This window comes from Apteryx mantelli, chromosome 8 (assembly GCF_036417845.1).
Source record: "Apteryx mantelli isolate bAptMan1 chromosome 8, bAptMan1.hap1, whole genome shotgun sequence".
NCBI classification, from domain to species: domain Eukaryota; kingdom Metazoa; phylum Chordata; class Aves; order Apterygiformes; family Apterygidae; genus Apteryx; species Apteryx mantelli.
In genome coordinates this window covers 41,480,079-41,500,825 of record NC_089985.1, presented here as the reverse complement: position 1 = coordinate 41,500,825, position 20,747 = coordinate 41,480,079, and the positions used below count along the sequence as shown (strand labels likewise).

The 20,747-nt window shown below is 38.8% G+C and overlaps 1 protein-coding gene and 1 long non-coding RNA gene across 2 annotated transcripts in view; one reads left to right on the top strand and one right to left on the bottom strand.

Moving 5' to 3' along the window:
• IL12RB2 (interleukin 12 receptor subunit beta 2) overlaps window positions 1–20,747 on the bottom strand; it is a 27,865-nt gene extending 7,118 nt beyond the window's left edge. Inside the window, exons 1-13 of the mRNA XM_013945120.2 lie at window positions 20,690–20,747; window positions 19,283–19,609; window positions 18,272–18,386; window positions 16,971–17,149; window positions 16,626–16,765; window positions 15,787–15,931; window positions 12,967–13,046; window positions 8,394–8,613; window positions 6,787–6,987; window positions 5,633–5,734; window positions 5,395–5,550; window positions 2,194–2,331; window positions 1,122–1,209 (exon numbers count right to left, since the gene is read on the bottom strand). Of these exons, the coding sequence (XP_013800574.2) occupies window positions 1,122–1,209; window positions 2,194–2,331; window positions 5,395–5,550; window positions 5,633–5,734; window positions 6,787–6,987; window positions 8,394–8,613; window positions 12,967–13,046; window positions 15,787–15,931; window positions 16,626–16,765; window positions 16,971–17,149; window positions 18,272–18,386; window positions 19,283–19,609; window positions 20,690–20,747 (1,949 nt within the window). The remainder of the gene's footprint in view (window positions 1–1,121; window positions 1,210–2,193; window positions 2,332–5,394; window positions 5,551–5,632; window positions 5,735–6,786; window positions 6,988–8,393; window positions 8,614–12,966; window positions 13,047–15,786; window positions 15,932–16,625; window positions 16,766–16,970; window positions 17,150–18,271; window positions 18,387–19,282; window positions 19,610–20,689) is intronic.
• Window positions 1,202–3,489, top strand: LOC136992575 (uncharacterized). The gene is made up of 2 exons (XR_010884935.1): window positions 1,202–2,109; window positions 3,252–3,489. It is a non-coding gene; the product is annotated as an uncharacterized lncRNA (long non-coding RNA).

The window sequence follows — 20,747 nt, the reverse complement described above, 5'->3', positions numbered from 1 at the left end:
GAACCTTATGCCTTGATGCCTAGACTAGATGGCACCAGCCGTATCATCCCAGATAGACGGCAGCATTTTTGCAATGGTGATGCTTATATTTGGATGGCTTAAGTCTGTCCTGTTTAGGCCTCGGGCCTCCCACATCAACAGATGCAAATAATGGGCCTAAGTGACAAGTCTGTAATACACAAATGTGAATGAGGTTGCGTTTGTAGAAGCAGCTCTTTTGAGCACTAAAATAAGAGGGTTTCAAATATATGTCTAAGCTTTCAGGACTGGCTGGAGCAGCTCCTAGCTTCCAAGCAGGAACCCCTACTCTTGGTGCAGAACCTGGCACAGGTGCTGCAAGGGAGGCATGTCCTAGCACTGTTCAGGGAGGCCTGCTGCCAGGTCTAACTATACGGATGGCCTGCCAAGGGCTGTGAAACCGGCCTGTGCCTGTTTCCCCTCCCCCCAACAGTGACTTCCAGGCTCCCTCCCTGATCTGTTCTCTGCGAAGGGAGACCCAAGGCCAGTCCATGGGAATTCAGCAGCGACGAGGCTAGGGCAGGCATGCAGCCTGCTCCCCGACCCCCAGCCGGAGCTGGGCTGGGGAGGAGGCTGCTGGCACAGGCATGAAGAGAGACGCTTGGCGCACATGGCTAGCTGGTGAGGAAGTGCCAAGTGGGTACCAGTGGAAGTTTGTTCTAGGTGCTGATACTGCCCATATGGAAAGCCAGGGCAAGGTAACCCTGAGCAACTACTGATTAAGTGGAAACGAATGCTGCATAGCATCCTCTTCCTCCAGCCCTAGTTAAATTTTTTACCTGGTATGACTAACAGCAGTACCTGCAGGCCATGGTCTCGGGACTTAATTTCATCCCCAGGGGAATTACCAAGGATTGTACCACTTCAATTTCATTTAGTGGGAGCGGGATTTAGGGTCTGGATTAAAATTTCCTAATGTATATGAAATATGAACATATTTTAAGCACAATATGTGTTATTATTACCATTCATGTAATTTGAAACCTTTATTCAGAACAATCCTCCCTCTTCCTCAAGATGTTCTAAAATAGGCATTAACATGCCTTCTAACAAAGACTCTACATTGTACTTGGAATTGCAATGTAACAGATAAAGCTACTTACGCTTTCCGTGCAGGAGGTATAGCACACATACTGGCTGAGAATATGAAGAAGCTGCAGGTAAGCACAACAGTAAGCCAGTCTACAGCACCTGAAATCCAGAACACCTATTTTTGATCTGTATTAACAAAGCAAGCTTTTAAATATACTAGTTCAAATTGGCCAACAGCCATGGTTTGGCTAGTGTTTGCACTCAAAAACATACCAAAACTTTTTTTGGTTTAAAACCTGGAATCTGGAGGTAACTAATGATATTTAGGGAAAATGGTATTTTGTAACATCATAATCTCCACCAGTATCTCTTGAGATATTTAGTCCAACCCCCAAAATATGCAATTGCTGATCTCTCTAGTACTGAACTTAACACTGGTAGAGGAAATGGACCTGAGGTGATGCATGCAACAGAATGGTGTTAAGTAGACAAGATCTTACAAAAACAATGAATGTTTAATAGACTGTATCAGTGAGTTAACTTTTTTTTTTTTTTTTCAATGAACATCTTGGCTTTAATGGGCTTGCACTATCTATCTGCTTAACATGTAACTTTCCACAAATCCACATTTTAGACTGGAAATTTTTTTTTTTAATTTTTCCAGACTGTTTTAATTTCATCATGCTCATCTCCCTAGATTCCTTCTGCAGTCCATGAGAAAGGCTTCTCAGAGGGCTATTCAGAGAAGACAGGCTCCATGCTGGGGAGATGAATATCCTAACTTCCACAGCTTGGAGGTTGAAAGACAAATGCTCTTCTCTGTTTGTATGTGGGTCAGCTCAAACCAAAGTTGTTAAAACTATTGACAGCAGTTTTGATTTGCTGTGTTAAATGTTAGTCCATGCCTGCAACAAACTATTCTGCTAGCCTTAACCTACTACTCTTAACTCTACAACTAATGTTTTCTTGGCAGAAAATTGGGAGCTTGAAGACAAAAGAAGAAATGTTACATTTTAAAAGCAGCTGAAACTAGAGTTTGCAGTAATTAAAGAATAGCAGGTAAAGCACTTCCTGTCTGTGGAGAACACTAGGCCACAGGATAGAACTTCTCCTGGCCCCTCACCCCCACCACAGATTCATTACTTTCCAAGCAAACAAGCTCGCTGTTTCCCTGGGGACTTTCTCCAGCAGCAGTAGATGCTGTCATCCACAGGAAATAATTCTCGCCATCTTGTAGATTTGCGATGTAAAATGAATGTTGGGCAGTCACATTATGAATGGCTGAAAGGAAGAGAGGGAGAATCAACATTCTTATTGTGTTTAACTCTAAAGAAGTAGGTTTCCAGAACTTGATGTCAGATCAAGTTACCCTTATTATAAGGATACCCTTATTGTTCTTCAACCCTGTGAGTCTTATTCTCTGGTCTTCTCTCAGCATGTTTTGCTGTATGTTTTGTGCTCTGAACAGCTCCCGTGCGTCCTGTCCTGCTTCCTCTTATGAGGCTCAGGTTATTTTTGAAAAAAAATTAACCCGTGAACCATTGCATTTTCTACCACTAGTCTGAGTAGAACTGTAAGTTTCTCTAAGGCCCGTGGCTTCTTTTTAATCTAGAAGATGCTGCAGACAAATGAAGGGCTTATGACCAACAGTGTTCTGTTCCTTCATACATTGGTCGTGTTTTTGTCAGACTTAACATTTAGCAACTATGTTAATTTAAAAGAATTGCTTCTGCTAGGTTAGTTTTATTAATATTTGGACTATAGTATATGCTATCTAGGCCCATCTAATCAATATGTGCTGTAATTGGAGTGAAGTCCTGTGCACTAAAAGCAGTGCAATGATTTCTGGTCCCAGAGGCTGGCTCTGCTGTTGTCTAGCACACTTTTGCAAAGCCAGGAGACTGATTTGCAAATCAATAACCATACATTGTCTTCCCGAGCCTTGGGAGGAGGGACCAGCTGCTCCAATCCAGTGGAAAATCCACTTTGTTCATGGTATTGGTATCTAGCCAATGCTCATTGAGCATGTAACTCTTCTCTTTCTGTCCTTTTTCTCCCTGAAGAAGACTCTAATCTTGTATTGTCATTAAATTAGCTCCATGTAGCAAAACTATTCCTCAAAACTAATAATATTGATCTAATTTAAGGGCGCATTAGAATATTTTCCCTAAATAACACCTGTCTTCTTATGCTATCCCTAGGGCCTTTCCAGCACCTCAGTTTCTTAATGCAGCCACTCTTGCACCATACCTGGGACCTGGCGAGGCACCGTTATCCTCACTTTGTAATTGAGGTCTGTCAGGAACGAAGCTGTGAACTCTTGTGTCTCCAGTTACAGGCTGCCCCACCCTAACTAGCCAGTTGTGCTTTTTTTTTTTTTTGTACTAACAATACACATCATTGAAATAAAATAAAATAACCTTTTCTTTTTTCCCAGTATATGCATTTATTTCTTGATAGGTGTGTTTTGCTCTTAGTGTAGAAACCAAGCCTGTTTACAATAAAACAAGCCACATCATTATAAGCAATTGTCCATGTGCTCTTTTTACTTTCTTTTCCAGGCTGTATAAAGTCATGACTATCTATCTTATTTAGACGCAAGGGGGATTATTTTGTTGTTGTTTGGTTAGGTTTTGGGGGGGGAGTTGTTTTACGCATGGGAGTGGCTTTCATTTCCTTCCTTTTCCTCCCCTTTTTCCCACCCCCACCTGCATTTTCTGACCCACTTTGGATGGATTAAAAATGTGGACTGGGAATTTTCTTGTTCCATACTAGATGAAGGTATAGTTTCTGATTCTTACTGCAGAGATTTTTTTTTTTTTTTTTAATTCTTTAGCTAAAAACATTTTGTTCCCATTGCTGTAAGCATTAAATGTAAAATGTCTTGGTTTTTTTGGATCCAAAGCTGTAAGTAATATACATAGATACATGTGCTAGCAGATTCTCCATCTAATTTCAGCCTTTTGCTGTCACTAAAGACTAAAACCCAGAAATTCTCTGATGAACCAGAATGTCCTCATGCAGTAAGATCTGACTTTCAATGTTAAAAAGAAAACCTCAAGAAAATACTTTTTCTTGTAGGTAATTTTTTATGCTTAATGAGTACATTATGTATGTGTTTATTGTATATGTCTTTTCAAGAGGTCTCCTGACCTTACCTAATCTATCTAGCTAACATAGATACACACACAGGCACATACATATAGATACACCATGGTGGAGACATCTGTTGTTCACTGTCTTTCTGTAGTGATGTCTAAAGCTCATCTATAGTCACAATCAGTAATAAATTAGATGAAAAAAAAACACACTAAACAGGAATTTAGGGATTTGATTGTTACCTTACAGTATAGGTACTAATTCTGAATGATGGGTGAGAAAGAGGCAATATGTATAAATAAAGAATAGAGGATTCTAAAGAAAAGGAAAAAAAAATACTTTCCCTGCACTGTTTCTATATAAAGGAAAAGATGCTTATTTAGGAAAAAGAACCTTGAGGAACTTGTTGTTCAGAAACCGTGACATAGCACAGAAACAATAACTACCTGGCTGACAAAAGGAGCATGGAACAACATTTATTACTTTAAGTCAATGCTCCTTTGCTGTTAGTGAATCATTAGAAGGGCTATAGAAGACTTTGCACCATTTGGCTTGTTGTGAGACTTAAACCATTGTATGGAATCGAACAGATACTACATAGATGATTGGATATCCTGTCTTTTGACTATGGTTGGTTGGGAAGGTAATGTCCGAGTCTGAAATGAGGTTTGTATGCTGGAACGATGAACCATCCATTAAAAACTGTCATGCAACTACTGAATAAAATTTTGGAAAAAATAATTTCTTGTGTGGAAGTTATATTGATGTTATAAGAGAGGACTTGCATGGTAAAAGCATGCACATACGGGAATGCAGTGCCTACTACCTGACAAATATGTCTCAGAGTATGTCTGCATTTGTTGAATATGGCTTTCAGAAAGTCCGTTACTTTACTGTGCCAATAATTAAAAAGGGCTGCATTGATTATAACTTAAGTAAATAACTAAAAGCAAAAAAAGTGTAGGGAAATCTAATAGAGCATTCTGAATTATTCTTAATATGAAACTAAGTCAAAGCTTTAAAATAATTTAAACACTGACCATCTAGTCCTGTCGATGAACACCCGTAGCAGAGGGAGAACTGAATCTGAACCCTGCTGCTAAAGCTCTTGGTAGTTCAGGTCAAGAGTTGGTCCCTGTGGCTCCTAGACTATACAGAACTTTCTTGAGTTATCTTTCTTTCCCTCCCCTCCACCATCCACCCAACACCATACACATCACATTATTTTTTTTGCCAGATACCTACCATAGACTTCTGGAGCTACCTTACTGTCTTTTTTTTGGAGGTATATATTGTACTCTGTAATGCAGCCCATTTGCTGGTTGGCAGGGATTTCTTCCCATGAAACCAAAATGCCATTTGTCTGTGGTGTTGGATACATCTGGGGCCCAACTGATGGTGCTACAAAACATAAGACCAACTTTTAAAGCCAAACAATTTAAGCCAGCTTAAAAATATTTAAAAGACAATTGCTGTGATTTACCTTTTTCTCTCGAGTATCCCCTAACTGATGCCACTTGCCCAGCTCTGTCCTGATAAAGTGCAGATACAGCAATGTGATAGCACACGTGATCTTTTATGTGCTCTAAATAAAGAGATTAAAAGTGGACAGTTACCCGATTAAAGTATTTACAGTCATGGTTAAACTATTTACATTATCAAGTTAGACCTGAGATGAAGCGTCTGATTTATTACACATCGTTCATAAAGAAGGAAAAAAAAAAAAAAAAAGCTGCATGGTCTCCTATTTAGCAGCTTGGCACAAATTTATTGCTTTTTAAGAAAGTCATGTTAACCCTTCTTAAGGATGGAATCCTTTGTTTGTTCATGAAGCAACAGCTGACAAAAAAGAATGAATTCTCCAAAGAAAATCTTGGATCACTTTTTATGTTCAACCAGAGGAGGAAAGTAGAGTAATAAGCTGTGTAACAGCTAAGATATGATATGCAGCATTTTGCTATGTGGAAGATAACTTAAAAGCCACAAAAGAATGACACCTTAGTTCTTCCTCATAACTTCATATGAACATCCTCTTCCCAAGATCAACCCTGTGGGTTAGGAAAGGCTGACAGTAACCCATTCTTGTCCTTTTCAAAGCACAGTACAAAATGATGGCATGAGTATGCTGGGTTTTTTTGCAGCTTGCTTGAGAGCAGGGATTTAAAAGCCTATGAGGCATAGCAGCAGGACAGAATACAGGAGACTAGCTAGAATAACACTCACTGCATTCTAATCATACCTTTACAGCTATTTGGTATAAAGAACACCAACACTTCAGTACTGGTTTAGATTAATAATCAACAATTGTTAGAACAGAAAAACTCTTTCTTAAGCCTTGATCTCTTGTAATTTTTGAGGTTTATCTAGCTGTTTTGTTTCATTAGGGAAGGACTGTTTTTTTGAGAGAGAGAGAGAGAGAAAGAAAGAAAGAGAGACTTTCTGCTTACCAGATATAAATCTCAGTTGAGACTGACTGCTGAACTGCAGCAATCAAATTTTTCCCCCATAAAAAAAGCTTTAAATGCCATACTTTCTCAGGCTGAACTAACAAAAAATAGGAATCTGACCTGTTCCTTAAAAAGAGCTTTCAAAATAAAAGGCTGCTTCAGTAATATCCTACTTCTAAACTGTAGTTACCTGATATCACTGTAGACAGGTTGGATGCTAGAAGTTTTATCCAGTTCAGATGGGGTTCCAGGCTCTTATTTCTATGTATATCTATCCATTCCACTATGTATCCATTGATGAATGCAGTAGATTTAATGGGAGGTTTCCAAATGACTAAGATGCTGTTATTTCCCATTGCTATAGCAGAGACATTCCGAGGAGGAGGTAAATCTTAAATGGGAGAAAGAACAGCCAAACAAAAAACACCCCATCAGTACAAACGTGCCTTACAGTCCCTTAACTTGAAGTGAGTGTCAGGTGCTATTAGTTGTCTGTATTCAACTTGGTAAGTTTGATATATGTTTTTTACTACATTTCCTCCAGTTTGGTGTTATGCAATGTATCAAAATAAACCACAGTTGAAAGAGAGCCTTTATGCCAAGGTGATCTCTGCCTGTGCTGATAGGAATAGAGCCACATTCTTTTCTTGTCTCACAGTGCAGCAGTTAGAACACGCACAGCTCTGCTTCTTTACCCAAGCCATCCTCAAGCTCTGAGAAGATACTGTTGCTGCCCAACCTTGCTCCTCTATTAGAGCCACAAACCCACATGGTCTCCACAAGACCAAAGCTCTTGCTTTCACAGCTAGGTCCAGGTTACTTTTTCCTGCAGGAGAAACTGCTGCGAAGGTCACCAATTTTCCATCTGTCGTACAAAAGCACTATCATTTTTTATGACCAGTTTTTCTAACAAATACAATTGAACAGTGCCCACAAAGCAGTTCTCATCTTACTCCCTCCAAATAAATAATCATATACCAGTTATATTTCTGCATCAATCCTATCTCCACCTAGGCTGCCTAACAAAAGGACTCATGTAATCAATGCATTCTGCAATCTGAGCTGTGCCATCTGCCTTCAAAGGAGAGAGAGCATCTCAGTGATGTCTGATGCAGCACTGGGTAAGTAATATTTAGCAATGTGTTCTGTAAATGTTTTACTTATGACTTATGTCACAGCAGGACAAGTGCAAATAGCGGAGTCTATCTTTAAACAGAACCATCTGGTTACTGGGAGACTCTTCTGTGGCAGGCTAGGCTATCAGCATAGGAGATATGTGGCCAGATGAGTTCACTTAATGCTCATTAGTTTTGCTGTACAGGTACAACACACAGTGCAATTTCATGAGAGCTGAAGTTTGTGCAGCTGTGCTTTCCCCTCACCACCACCTTGTCTTCAGCCATGCAGTCCCACCCTCTCTCTCTTGCATCAGAAAAACACTCCTCCTCTCTTTCTTTTTTTTGCATGATTTATTTTCTGCCCGGTCAGGTCCCTGGATGGCTTACAGTGCGGTCAAACAAGCACCTTTGTCAGCTGAAGGGGTGGAGGTAAAATTACAGCAGCACTAATTTAGGACGACTTAACTTGTCATGAAACTGCACCTCTGCCCTCAACCACATATGTAACTGGATCTAAACTCCATTCACTGCAGATACCTAAAGATGCATTGAGATTGACCTTAAGGAGCACAAAGTGGTAGGATGGTAGGATCTGAGAGCTTCCATGGTACATAACCTGGAACAGTACAAAAGAGAGCTGATACTATTTCCAGTTGCCAGACCCAGCAAAAGCCCTTACCCTGAATGCCCAGCTCAGTCATAATGGCTGCAGGAGGGGAGCTGCCCTTCGAGTTATCAGCAGTGACTGTTATGTTGTAGTCCATCCTTGGCGTGACTCTGGTGTAACTGGTCTGCACGGTAACATTTGTTTCTATTGCTTTGGGACTCCTGTGGTTTAGTGCTTGAAAGGTCACTGTGTACTGCAGGATTTTTCCTCTCGCTTCTGACTTGCTCAAAGGCTGAAAAGAAAATGTGTTTATTACTCTTTTTTTCCGACAAGATCAAAGACTGGGAGAGAGGAAAAAAAAACATTAACAGTACATTGCAGAAAATTGATTGATTGAACCTAGAGTACCCTGAGAGGCTGCCTGAAAAACTTTCAGATCTGGGGGAAAGAGGCTGGTTCAGCTTCCTGAAAACTCCACATGTGTTGAGACAGCTAGCTGCTCACAGAAGATTTGCTAGCTCTCTGCACGGTGAACACAAAATGGCCTATGCATAGTGCAGCTCAGTACAGAAGTCACACACAGTGAATTTAAAATAAGCAATAAAAGACGTTCTACAGCCACTAACGAAGTGACTGGTTTATTCTGGTAATACAGTAATCATGAACTAAGTATTTCATCTGCTTATAAATTTGCTTACTACCATAAAAGGGATTTTGTGTTACACTTATAAACCCTCCTGAATAAGGCTTTAAAAAGCACACGCTTACTTTAGACTGCAGTTTGTCCATTCAAGGTGTGATTCCCAACCAAATGACAACCATGGAGTCTTTTCCGCATGAGACCATGAACCGAAGCAGGCCCTAATTTCAGAACCTTCTATGAAGGCAGTTGGGAGGCTTGATATTTCCTGGCAATACTGAGTCAACACATTTTAATTCCTTTCCTGGAAAGGATTTAATCCAAATTCACTTTTCATTCTCTCCCAGAAGCTGGTGATCATAATCAGGTCAGAAAGATCACTTGACTTGCTACATGCTCTCTCACCCTACAGCCCTATGGCTTACTACTACCAGCCCTTCAAAAAAAAGAGTTCCCGGATCTGTTTATCTGGACCTCTTCAAGTCTTCTGCTTCAGGGCAGATGATGGGTTCAAAGCATCACCCTAACTCAGATGCTCAAGCTGTCCGATTTAAGTGAACAACTTTCACTTAGAGGTATTTTTTTTTCCTTTCTTTTTTGTTCTAATAATAAAGAAGCTATTTATAGTGACAGCGTTACTTGCTGGAAGATAACATGTACCAACTAATGTTCTTTGGTAATAAATTATCAGGTTTTACATTTTCTCTTCCGAAAGCAGGAGGAAACACAGCAGTGCTATAGTAATTGCTTCCTCATTTCTTGAGACTGCTTTTTCTGAAATATATTATTTGTTTTAAACTAGAAATCAGGTGGCCTGAAGTGCAGCCAATGCATTTTAAAGGTAGTGTAGTTTCCCATCAGTACTCACTGGAGAACATTACTACATAAATGAACAGGTACTTTTATGACTAAAAATATCACCTGCCTTTTTCTGAAGAATCTGACTTCATTAGCTAGTATCTTGGCTGCAGAGTTTCTCCTTTTGCAGACCCTGTTGCCCTGACCTGTGCTTTCCATTTCCAAGCCTGACTGCAGTTCCCTGCCTGTTCCTCTCTTGGGAATCCCTTGGCACCTGGCCACAGTCTTTCCCAACTCTCATGTTTTGGCAGGTCAGCCCATCACCCACTCTTCTCCTTCTCCAGACTGTAACATAATCGCGTGCTACCCAACACGTCACTGCACACACCTCAAGATACTTCCCATTTCATATGTCTAGTGTTTGGCTGCTAAACCTCATTCCCAGGTATCAGTCACGACTCTTACAAAGTGGGACCCTTGCAATCTCTCCCTTGTTAATTTATTAGTGCCTGTATCTATCTATGCAATGCTGGGTATCTTCAGATCTGGTTACCGTTTCTGTTTGCCTTCAAGCAAAACTGTAACTGGAATGAGTTATTTCCCTAATGGCAGTGACAAGAGCACACCTGACCTGAGATACTCTCTTAAGGTTACGTATCTTTCTTAATTCTTATTTATTTTTCCTGTTCAATTCAGTTTAGTGAAGGTCTTCTGTTGCTGAATTGCTCATCTTCCAACCAGCAAAGTAGCTGGTGACAGTGAAACATACCTATTCTTTTCGCCTCAGATTCAAGTCACACTCTTCACAAGAGGCAAAAAGTATTAACTGCACAACTGGATTTGTGAAAATGAGCAAGTTTTGATTCTGGTAAAATCCAAATTTTTAATAAAAACCAAAATGAGATAAGAAACTGTTTAAATTCTACAACTTACAATACGCTTCTCTTTGAAAACTTCTTAATCTACACTGTCACGCATAACACCTACAGCTGTTTTTTCCACTCTGGTTGTATGAAAGCACACTTTGTGCTATCAGTTTCACAGCTTCCTCTACACAGAGAATTTATTTTGTTTGGCTGTTCTTTTTTCAATAATGAAACAAAAAAAAGGAAGAGGGAAAAACACTTTTAAAAATAGGAAAATGTTTGCAGTTTTACAATTACTTTGGCAGCGACTTAGGACAAAAGCAGCACCTGAAATTACTCTGAAAACCTTCTGAAACTATGCTGAAACTAAACTGGCAATAGTTTTTTTTTTTTTGTATTAATGTGAAAATATGAAAACATACAATGGTTGTACATTGTACTAAGTTTGTGTCTTTTGCTTTGTACCTGTTGTAAAAACTATAAAAACAAAGTGTCATAACCATTTTATGAATGACACCACAGGAAGTCTGCTTAGATAAAGAAAGTGTTGTCAACTCTCTATTGCGAGTTTAATATCTTAAAGCCACAACTGGTGGAGTCAAATAATTACATAAGAATTTCTGCTTTCACTTATAGTCTAGTGTTAGTTGTTGTGGAGAAAAGATCTAACTTTAATTGAGAGGTTAACTAGAGACTGAAAACCAGAAGTCAAAGATAATTATTCTTAAAAAACTTACTCATTTTGGAAAACAAAACAAAAGAAAACAAACAGCAAAACAACCCACGATCTGAAGATTCCTCTTAAGGCCTAACCTCTAAGTGCTGGATTGGTAATAATGGAGAAACTCTCCTAGCACCTAGAATGACACTGTCTGTCTGTATCAGTTCCACAGAAAGGATGCGACAAGGAGCCTGAAAAGCAAGATGACACATTTTTACTTATGGCTGGTTGTCTTGCTTCCTTCTGCCATGACTCAAATCTGTCGCTGTGTCACCGCTATACCTGAGTTCAGAATCTGGAGTACAGTGTGGGAGCGGTGTCACTTACAGCTCCTTGCTGTCTAAAGACTTACTTTCATTGTGAAAGTTATAAAAGACAGGGTGTAAACCTTTTCCTCTAAATTGTATAATAATGTGTAATTTTTAATCTACAGGTTAACTGGATTTAAAGCTGAATTCTTTTGAAGCTACTAACCATGTGAGGCACCACCATTTCAATACAAATTCTTCATCATTAGCTTTTGGGAGGCTCTGCTCAGCAGACCCAAACACAACCTGACTGTTTTCCTGCCCCTTTTGTGTACAAATACTTGCTCCAACTTGGTCCAGTTTCAGATCTGCAGCTTTATTATTAGCAAACTCTTTCACATGTGGCTTGCCCACCACCTGTTTCACACCAGTACAGAAAAACAAATTCTTCCTGGTACTGCACTATGACAAGGGATTAAGGGACCATCAATAAAGCAGTAACATGGACAGAACAGTATCAGTTGCCCAAATTGTATGCAGCTATTAAATGTTTTCCAGAGTTTGATCAGTCACCTTTAAGGGCTATTACAATAAATCACTTCTTCTACTCCCCTATTCTTCATCACTCACAGGTCTTCATGTAAGAGCAAAAACGTCTCTGAAAGGAGTTCATATTTCAAAAGCACACTCATAAGCTGTGTGCGCATGGAGAACAGAGGGCATGCTGTGCCCCTTTCCTCCTATATTTTCTATCCTGACAGTGTTTCTGTATGGCGACCAGTGCAAAGAACATAAGAATTACTTGAGCATTTCTGTTTTCACTTAAAGTCTAGTGCTCGTTGTTGTGGAGAAAAGATGTAACTTTAACTGAGAGGTTAACTACAGATTGAAAACCCAGGGAATGAGGAGAGAGAGATATTAATTGGAAAAAAATTTAAAAAACATTGCAAGGCTGTTATCTGTACCTTTACATATATCATCAGGGATGCAGGTCAGGGTGTGGAAAGGGGGAAAGGAATTTGTATTTTTGAGAAAGGTGGTAACTCTGAGTTGCGTTACTTCCACTTTGGCTAACAAATGTAATCCTCTGCTCACTGAAAAGATATGCTGGGAGTGTGTCATACTTCCAGTACGACACAAAGTTTTGGGAACTTTTAAAGGGAAATTCTGGAGAGGAAAGGTTTGATGAATTTAGCACAGTGAGGAAAGTCCTGGGTAAAGGGTTCTTCTATATCACCGGACAAAACAGTGGTAAAAGCCCTGTGCTGTCTTTGGTTTAAGTGCTTTTCTACAAACATAAAATACAGTTCCTCCTCTAAACTTGCTCATTACTACTGCATTTGCTTAGGTTTTACTTAAACCACTTACTTACCTTCCAAAAAAGAGAAATGTTCTGCATTTGAGAGTCCATATCCTGCTTTTTGTACCAGACATCTAAGAGCCGGGCAGGCACTGGTTGGGAAAGAAAAAAGGTGAGCAGAATTAATGACTTTATTTTAAAGCAAATAAACAAAGTATTGAATAGGGTAAAGAGGTAAAAATCCTGAGACAATTAAGATTTAAAATGTCTCTGAAACAGTGTAATGCCCAGTGTAAAGACTTCAGTCTTTACAGTATTTTTTTGTGTTTTAAGTCTATATCTACTATTATGGTTAATTTTCAGCTCAGTGATGACTGCCCCTATAACTGGGTAATCACAAAGAGAACAAAACATAAAAACAAGACACGATTATACTCTGCCATTGACTTTATTCTGCACTCAGTAATCAGTATGATTTCCAAGGAAGCCTATAAACCCAAGTGACAGGATCAACTCCAATCTTTATGTAAAAATCGGAGCTAATTAAGATCCTTGGGGTTGGCCACACCAATCCTGAAGCAACAGAGAGTACCTGACCATTGCTAACAGGTCTAGGCCATAAATAGCTTTAACAGCTATTTGGATAGGACCTTGTCACAGATATTTTAAAAATCCAAGCACTTCTCAAGATTCTCCTTATATTCATGGAGTTAACATTTAGCGCTCAGAAAGCCAACAGTATCAAAGCCTGCTGCCAACTCAAGGAAGATATACTTCCCGAAAAGCTTTAATGTTTAGACTGTTTGAAACTCACTGAATAAACCTTCTAAAATAACATTAAAGTGAACTTCGGACTGCAAAAACTGGTGAACAATGTGCTCAAATAGTTCAGAATCAGATAGAGACATAAAAAGAAAGTCATTGTGACAGAAGATAATAAAGCTTGGTTCCTCTAGGTCCCTGAACAAAATAAACTCACCAAATTCAAATAATAATTGTTACTAATAACCTAAACAGCAGGTAGCTGTTGCCCAGCCCTGACTAGAAAGGGACAAGGGCTGTCTGCTGTTTGCTAAGCTCAAAGACAGAGGAAATCCTCCACACCAGCAACATTAAGAACTTTCTCCTGTATCAACTGCAAATAGTGACTGGAATAGAAAACAAAAAGCAGGACCCACAGAAAAAATAAAACCTAAAGACATTCACTGTGAGGGAGGGAGGAAGGGGCAAGCTCAAAGCAGCCCCCCCCCCCCAAAAAAGCTCGAATTGCATCTGTTGGATTCCAGCCCAGATTTTAGGGTTCATTTCACATGTGAATCACACAAATTAGCTGGGAGGGGAAAAAAAACAACAAAAAAAAAATGCTCATTTTACACCAGTGCTTTCATAGAGCAAGTTTTGTGGTAGGTCAGGCCTACAGAAACATGAAAAGAATTATCTTATTAAAAAGGTATACTCCTGAATTTGCTAAAGGCCAAACTCATGTGTAGAGCTTCAGCTACTTCAAAGAAGATCAACCGTTATGTACTCAGATTTTTTCATATGCAACCTCACCTTGCTCTCACATCACCTGAGGGCAGAAAATACTCCTTGATTAGCTGAAGAGATTCTTTACACCATTGGCTGGTGAAAAGGGGTGATGACCACAAACACCATAGCAACCCAGAGTGCATCAAAAAGGTTAAGAAAACTGTTGAGAGGAAGGTGGGGGAGGGAAGGAAAAGTTCACACCTTCTGCATCAATCAATGCTTCTTACAGAAACTGATGCTGTCAGTAGTGGTAAATAGCATGAGTAATAACAGTAGGAGCCTGCAGATCTTATAGTAATTCACAAAAAAGAGCAATGAAAGCCAAGCACAAGATGAAAGGAAGGGATGCCAACGAAGCCAACACATCTTTGTTGAAACACAAACTTCTGAGAAGCTTTCTTCTTTCACAAGAACTGAAAGTTTTGCAGCATGTGACTTCATACAGCTCAGCGTGAAGTCAAGCAAGCAGAACGCGAGCCTATAGCAAACCTTAGACATCTAATATTAGAACTGGCACAGACTAATACAATTGTCCTCATGTTCATGCTGTGTGTTCCCTGGAATCTGCTCTGCATTCCTGTGAAGTAGAAACGCTACGTGCTCACCTTCTACTCCGAGATGGGATTGGTCTCTGGAATATGTGAGCGGCTTCTGCTCTGTTAAAAGTACACAAATCTCCACTGCTTTGTGGAAGGAGCCATTTGGGAATTCTCTGACTGAAATGTTTTTCTACTTGGAAAAAGATGACTTGCCAAAAACCAAACTGTTTTGTTAAAACTTGTCAACCACAATAGAACTGAGAGAACCCAGGCAATTTTCTGGCCTGTTCATTTGATTTCTCAGCAAATTGTCTGGTGAGCTCAAGAACCCAGAGTGTGTTTCCCCAGCTTGAGGTTCATTAGCAGCAGAGGTTCACAAGGCAGACTTGCATGTGGGATTGCTGCAGTAATTCAGTAAAATGCTTAGATGTGAACCAATACAAAATATTTTTATTTTCCCAGCTAAAATGCACAGGCTTTTCCAGATGCATGGCAATGTGGCAGGCTGCTACAGCTCCAGGCAGTATGGAAAAAATGTCTCCAACTTTTAACAGTGTCAGAAGAATATATTCTTCAGACTTTCCTCAAAGGATTCTTGAAATTCCTGTTTTGTAAGAAACCTGAACATATTTTTTAATCATTAAAAAAGAATTCTGTCACAGAAAGGAAAGTTTACTTCCCTGTTGGCTCTGCTTCTGGGATTTTTAGAAAGTTCTAACCAGGAGGGAAAACCAATTAGCATTCTGAATTCATTAGTTAAGATTTACCCTTCTATGTAAACTTCAGATACAGGCTTAGTGTAACAGATCACATATTTTATTACCTGCTTCTGGAGTCTGGGTTTGAAAAGTTCTCCAGTTACTCCACAGTCCTCTCTCAGGGTGAATTTTACAGCTAACCTGGAATTCGTATTCTGTGTAAGGCTCCAGATCATAAAGACTGCATTTTTCACTATTTAAACTTTCAACCTTTAATGAAGATAAAGGACATATAACGTTAAACTCACAAGAAAATAAAGGTTGAAGGTAGTGATAGTCTGAATTATTAATGCCCATATAAAGCCCAAAATATGAAACTGATAGTTTATTAAAAAAAAAAATGGAAAAAAAACTAACCTAAAACAACTTTAAGAACTCAAACAATGTCACAATGAGTATTAGGTTTGCAGTTCTTCATGAGAAAAATCCCTCGTTTAATTATGTGAAGATAACACATTTTCTGTTCACATATTTTACATAACTTCAAGCAATACATTTATCTTACCCTTTAAAATAAAAACAAAGACCTTAGAGAAGGCACAAGCATGGGGAAACTACACCAGTACTCCTGAACTATAATGAGAAGAAATGATCATATTTCAATAAAGGACTGCTTCAAACATAAGCTCTGATTCCTCAGAGCATCATACAAACATTAGACATAAGGGAAAATATTCATGCACACAGTTCCTTACACGATCAGGGTTTTGCTTTCATTCGGTTTTAGAATAATGGTAGAGTTTTTGACTGATGGTTTTTCTTATATGTGATGCCAGAGAACAGAGAGGCTAATCTGAACAAATTGAATCTAGTAAAAAGATAATGAACTCATATTGGCAGTACTAAAATTTAAGTAACCTCCAAGGATCACAACTTCATTTATTTTTCAAAAAAAAATTATTACCATATTCCACGTGTAACTGTTAAGTGAACGATATCGTAGTCTAAAGTGCTGTGCTTGTGCTTCATCATGCCAAAAAACTGTGCAGTTTGTTGCAGAAGAATTCTCAAATTTCACTAAAAACTTGGGAGGATGTGGTTTCACTGGCAGCAAAAACACAAATAAGAAAACAGCACTTAGATATGCAGCATAATTAGAAACACAGGATTAAATGGAACACTAGAATAACAAGCTTAGACTGGTAGGTACTTTTTCTGTCAGGTTTAAATTAAAATATAGTGCTTAAATGGTTTTCATTTCTTTCTAAATAGCTAGGACTAACTGAAAGGAGGTAAGTAATACATTTACCTATGTCTATTAACATGAACATGAGTGGCTGTGAAAAAGCATTTCCTAGTTCATTGGAGGCAGCAACCACAACTGTGTAAGTGGAGTCAAAATTCAACTTCGTGCTCAGAACCAGCGAGCCAAATTTATTATTCACATTTTCTTCTAAAAAACATAACATATCAGTCCCATTTGATAGCCTAGAATAGAAGGAAAACTCTTGGTTAATACTTTTCCATACATTGTGAAAGATAGATTCCCCAGATGTGCAGGGGCATCTGATAAAACTATGCTTGATTGTATCTGTTGAGACTGTGACTCTTTCAATAACTTGTAGGAAAATTACCTTTCAAGTGAAGGACCATTCTATCGAAAACGAGGTAAAGTAATCTGCCCCTTCAAATTAAGATGAAAGATCTACTTTATCTGCTTAAATACAGTGCTTTCAAGAAAGCTGAGGTACAGTGTTTACAGTAAATACCCCTCTATGCTAAACTGCAGCAAAGGTGTTATACTGCTTTTTTATTTTAACTGCAGACAAAAGAAATACTTCTGGATTTCCACTAAGCTGCAAATACGTGAGTAAGTTCTTTTTAACAGTATAATAGTTAACCTGGTATTTCTTTATAACTGAGCATAGATGTTGGCATCCAAGAATCTGGGGTGGTGATGGGCTTTTTTACATAAGTTAGTCAGTGGTCTAAATATTTAATGTATCTGCAATCTAATGGTCAGATGGCTTGACTTCAGACATGACTTATTTCAGTCTATCATTCATCCCATTGCATTGGATAACTTATTTAGCCTCTCTGTGTACTCCTTCCACTTGAATCAGAGATGATTATATTTGTACCACGTTGCTTCAGGCCGACTTTTTGTATTTTGTAAACTCTGAGACAGAGTGACAAGCTCACATTCTAGGTTTTCTGGTAGAGCTATTGCCAGTCACAGAATAACTCAATAGAGAAGATTCACCACAGGGAAAACAGCAGGTTTTACCATTTCAAGACCAGTTCCAATATTAAACTTCCATTTCCAAAAGGGGAGACATGTCTTGGTATACGCTCTTTAATTGCTTAACCCAGGAATAATTGAATTACTGCTGTGCAGCATACACAAATGTAAACAGAAGTCTTTTTAATAGCTATAATCGACTTTTGTGATCATGGGAGCCTTGGATTGACTTATTCATAAACCTATTGAATCTTTTGTGTGCTTTGATAAAAAGAAAGAGTAAATCTGTAATAAACAGTGCAAAAATAAAAAAACCCTCTAAGATACAATTATAAGTATTAAAGAACCTATATCCATGTGTTACTTACTGTATTACATATGTAGTGTTTATGTATGTAAATCTTCCTTTATTCCAGGTGCAGGTAGGATTACTATCTGTCCCATACTGTATACACGATACATTTTTTGGCTGATCTGGAGGATCTTAAACAGAGATTCTTGTCAGTTTCTTCCTTAAACATGTCAATGGGAGAAATATTAACAAATGCTAGTATATTTTTAAAGAGTTCATAGACAAGTAGGTGCAAAAAACTCAAGCTGACAATTTTTAAGTGCAAAAATAGTTGAGTCTATGATCTCTGCAATCTATTGAGACCTCTAGCCCTTGTGCAAAACCTAAGTCACTTTATAAGGTTGTCAAATGAATACAAGCGCTCAACAGCTGTCACGACTGAGCGTCGCAAGTTTTGCTTGAAGCAACAAACCATTATTTCTTAAAAAGAGAAGCCTGTCTTCCACTGATGTAGAAGGTGACTGCTGGAGCAGCATCAGCTTGTCTATGGCTAGAAGAAAACCTGAGATTCCCTTAGACTCTTTCTTGCAAGTTCCCCGTGGACTAGAAACATGGGTTTCAAGGGTGGAACAGGAGAGAGAGAGTCTTGTATTTGCTCCAACAAGCAGTTTTATTTATCATTTTTCAATTTCTCAGTGACTTGGACTCCTCCTCTCACTTACTACTGTGGAGCAAGTTGGATAACACAAGCATTATCACTGTGTATAAACTAACAGGTTAACTTTTTCAAAGGTTGGATGGTGATACACAGTGGGTGCAGAGGGACAGACACAGGTGTATGCAGAGTCACCCCAAAAGAAGGAAACGATGCAAATATGGTTCGTCCTGACCATCCATATGGGTGGCCGGGAATCAGGGGAGATCCTCTACAGTGTTGCACAGTTTCAGCCTGCAATATCTTATATAAAAAGAGCCAATAAACATAGCACCATTTTTTAAAAAGGCCACCCACTACTAGTTTCAAACGTACGTCTCAGAGGTACCACAAAAAACGGGTAAGAATAAAGAATAATGAAATTGTCCTTACTTCCAGACTCTATATCAATTCCACAGATGAGTTTTTTCTTGTATTCACAAACTACTTTGCAAGTAAACATGAGTTTGCCATATGTACGGACTAGAAATTTGGTGCTTACTGAACTGCCATAATTGCTAGTTAGTTCAGAACTGTTAAAGAAAATAGCTATCTTGCATTGCTCATTCTGTTTTGGTTGTTTTAGCTGGCATGAGAGGGTAATATTCATTCCAGGTTGGACATGAGAAGTAGTGTTAGCAGTCATATTTCCTTTATCGCATATTTCTGCCACACCACGGGGAAGTTTGCTAGCAGTCACGTTTCCTTTACCACATGCTTCTGCAACAAAAAGGGAAAACCAACTTTTAAAAAGAATATATCATTTATCTTGTAAAATATACTACACTCTATGAAGACAGTCTTCCCAAATTTATAATGTAAGAATTCCTGTCTCTGCACTGTTACTCATAATATATTGCTTTGCCACAATCTTCACTGGTTCGACTAACCAGAGATCAGAAACCAAAGTCTAGCTACCAGACATCATATGAAAAAAACGCGACCTAAGGCAAAATCCGACAGAAGAACTCTTACTTTGTTTTTGTTTAAAGACATATCTGCATTTTGGTAAAACAGTGGCAGACATGTCTCTACTGAAGAAACCAGTCAAATTTTCTTTGATTTCACTAGAGATTTCCTCTTGTATGTTTTCTTTCCAAAATGCCACAGCACATAAAAGGCTGTGCAGGCAACACTGAACTCAGTGTACAAGAATACGTGTTTGATGGCAGACTCTGAGACACATGCTGTGGATAAAGCAAAATGATGGAGCACCATTTCTATTTACTTTTGAGTTTTGAAAATCTCTGCGGAAATTAACCATAGACATGTTTTCTCCTGTAACCATCAGCACACTTCTACTTTGAATTAAAAAAAATACCCCCCACCTAACTTATTAGCAGTTATTTGCTATACACTACCTTAAATTCACAAATGGAACTGACTTGCAGGTTGTATGTTTATGCAACGTATAACTGGCAAGAGCTGCCAGTGCCTGAGTGCACTTGTCTCTTCTACTGAAAACCGAGTCAATATTCCTCCTGCACTACAGTCATTTACAGCTGTGCAATGAGGGCATAAAATGCTGTCAAATCAGAACAATATTGTCTACGCTTCCTACCACAAACAGATATAAATAACAAGATACATTGTCATGAACAATGGGAAGTCACTCAACAGCAGCAGTGCATCAATTGGTTCTTGAGAAAATTACAACATAAACCTAATCGAGTATCCAATTTTGCCTTCTCCATTAAGAAAGATGCTTACTTGTGCACCACAGAGAAGCTGAAAGAAAAATTCCTGACCTGAGTGCTTCTTTTAAGTGATAACTTCTATGCAGAAAAAAGAAATCCTTACCTGCTGTGAAGTGCACCAAGAACCAAATTGCTGAAGGCACAATCCATGCAAATAACAT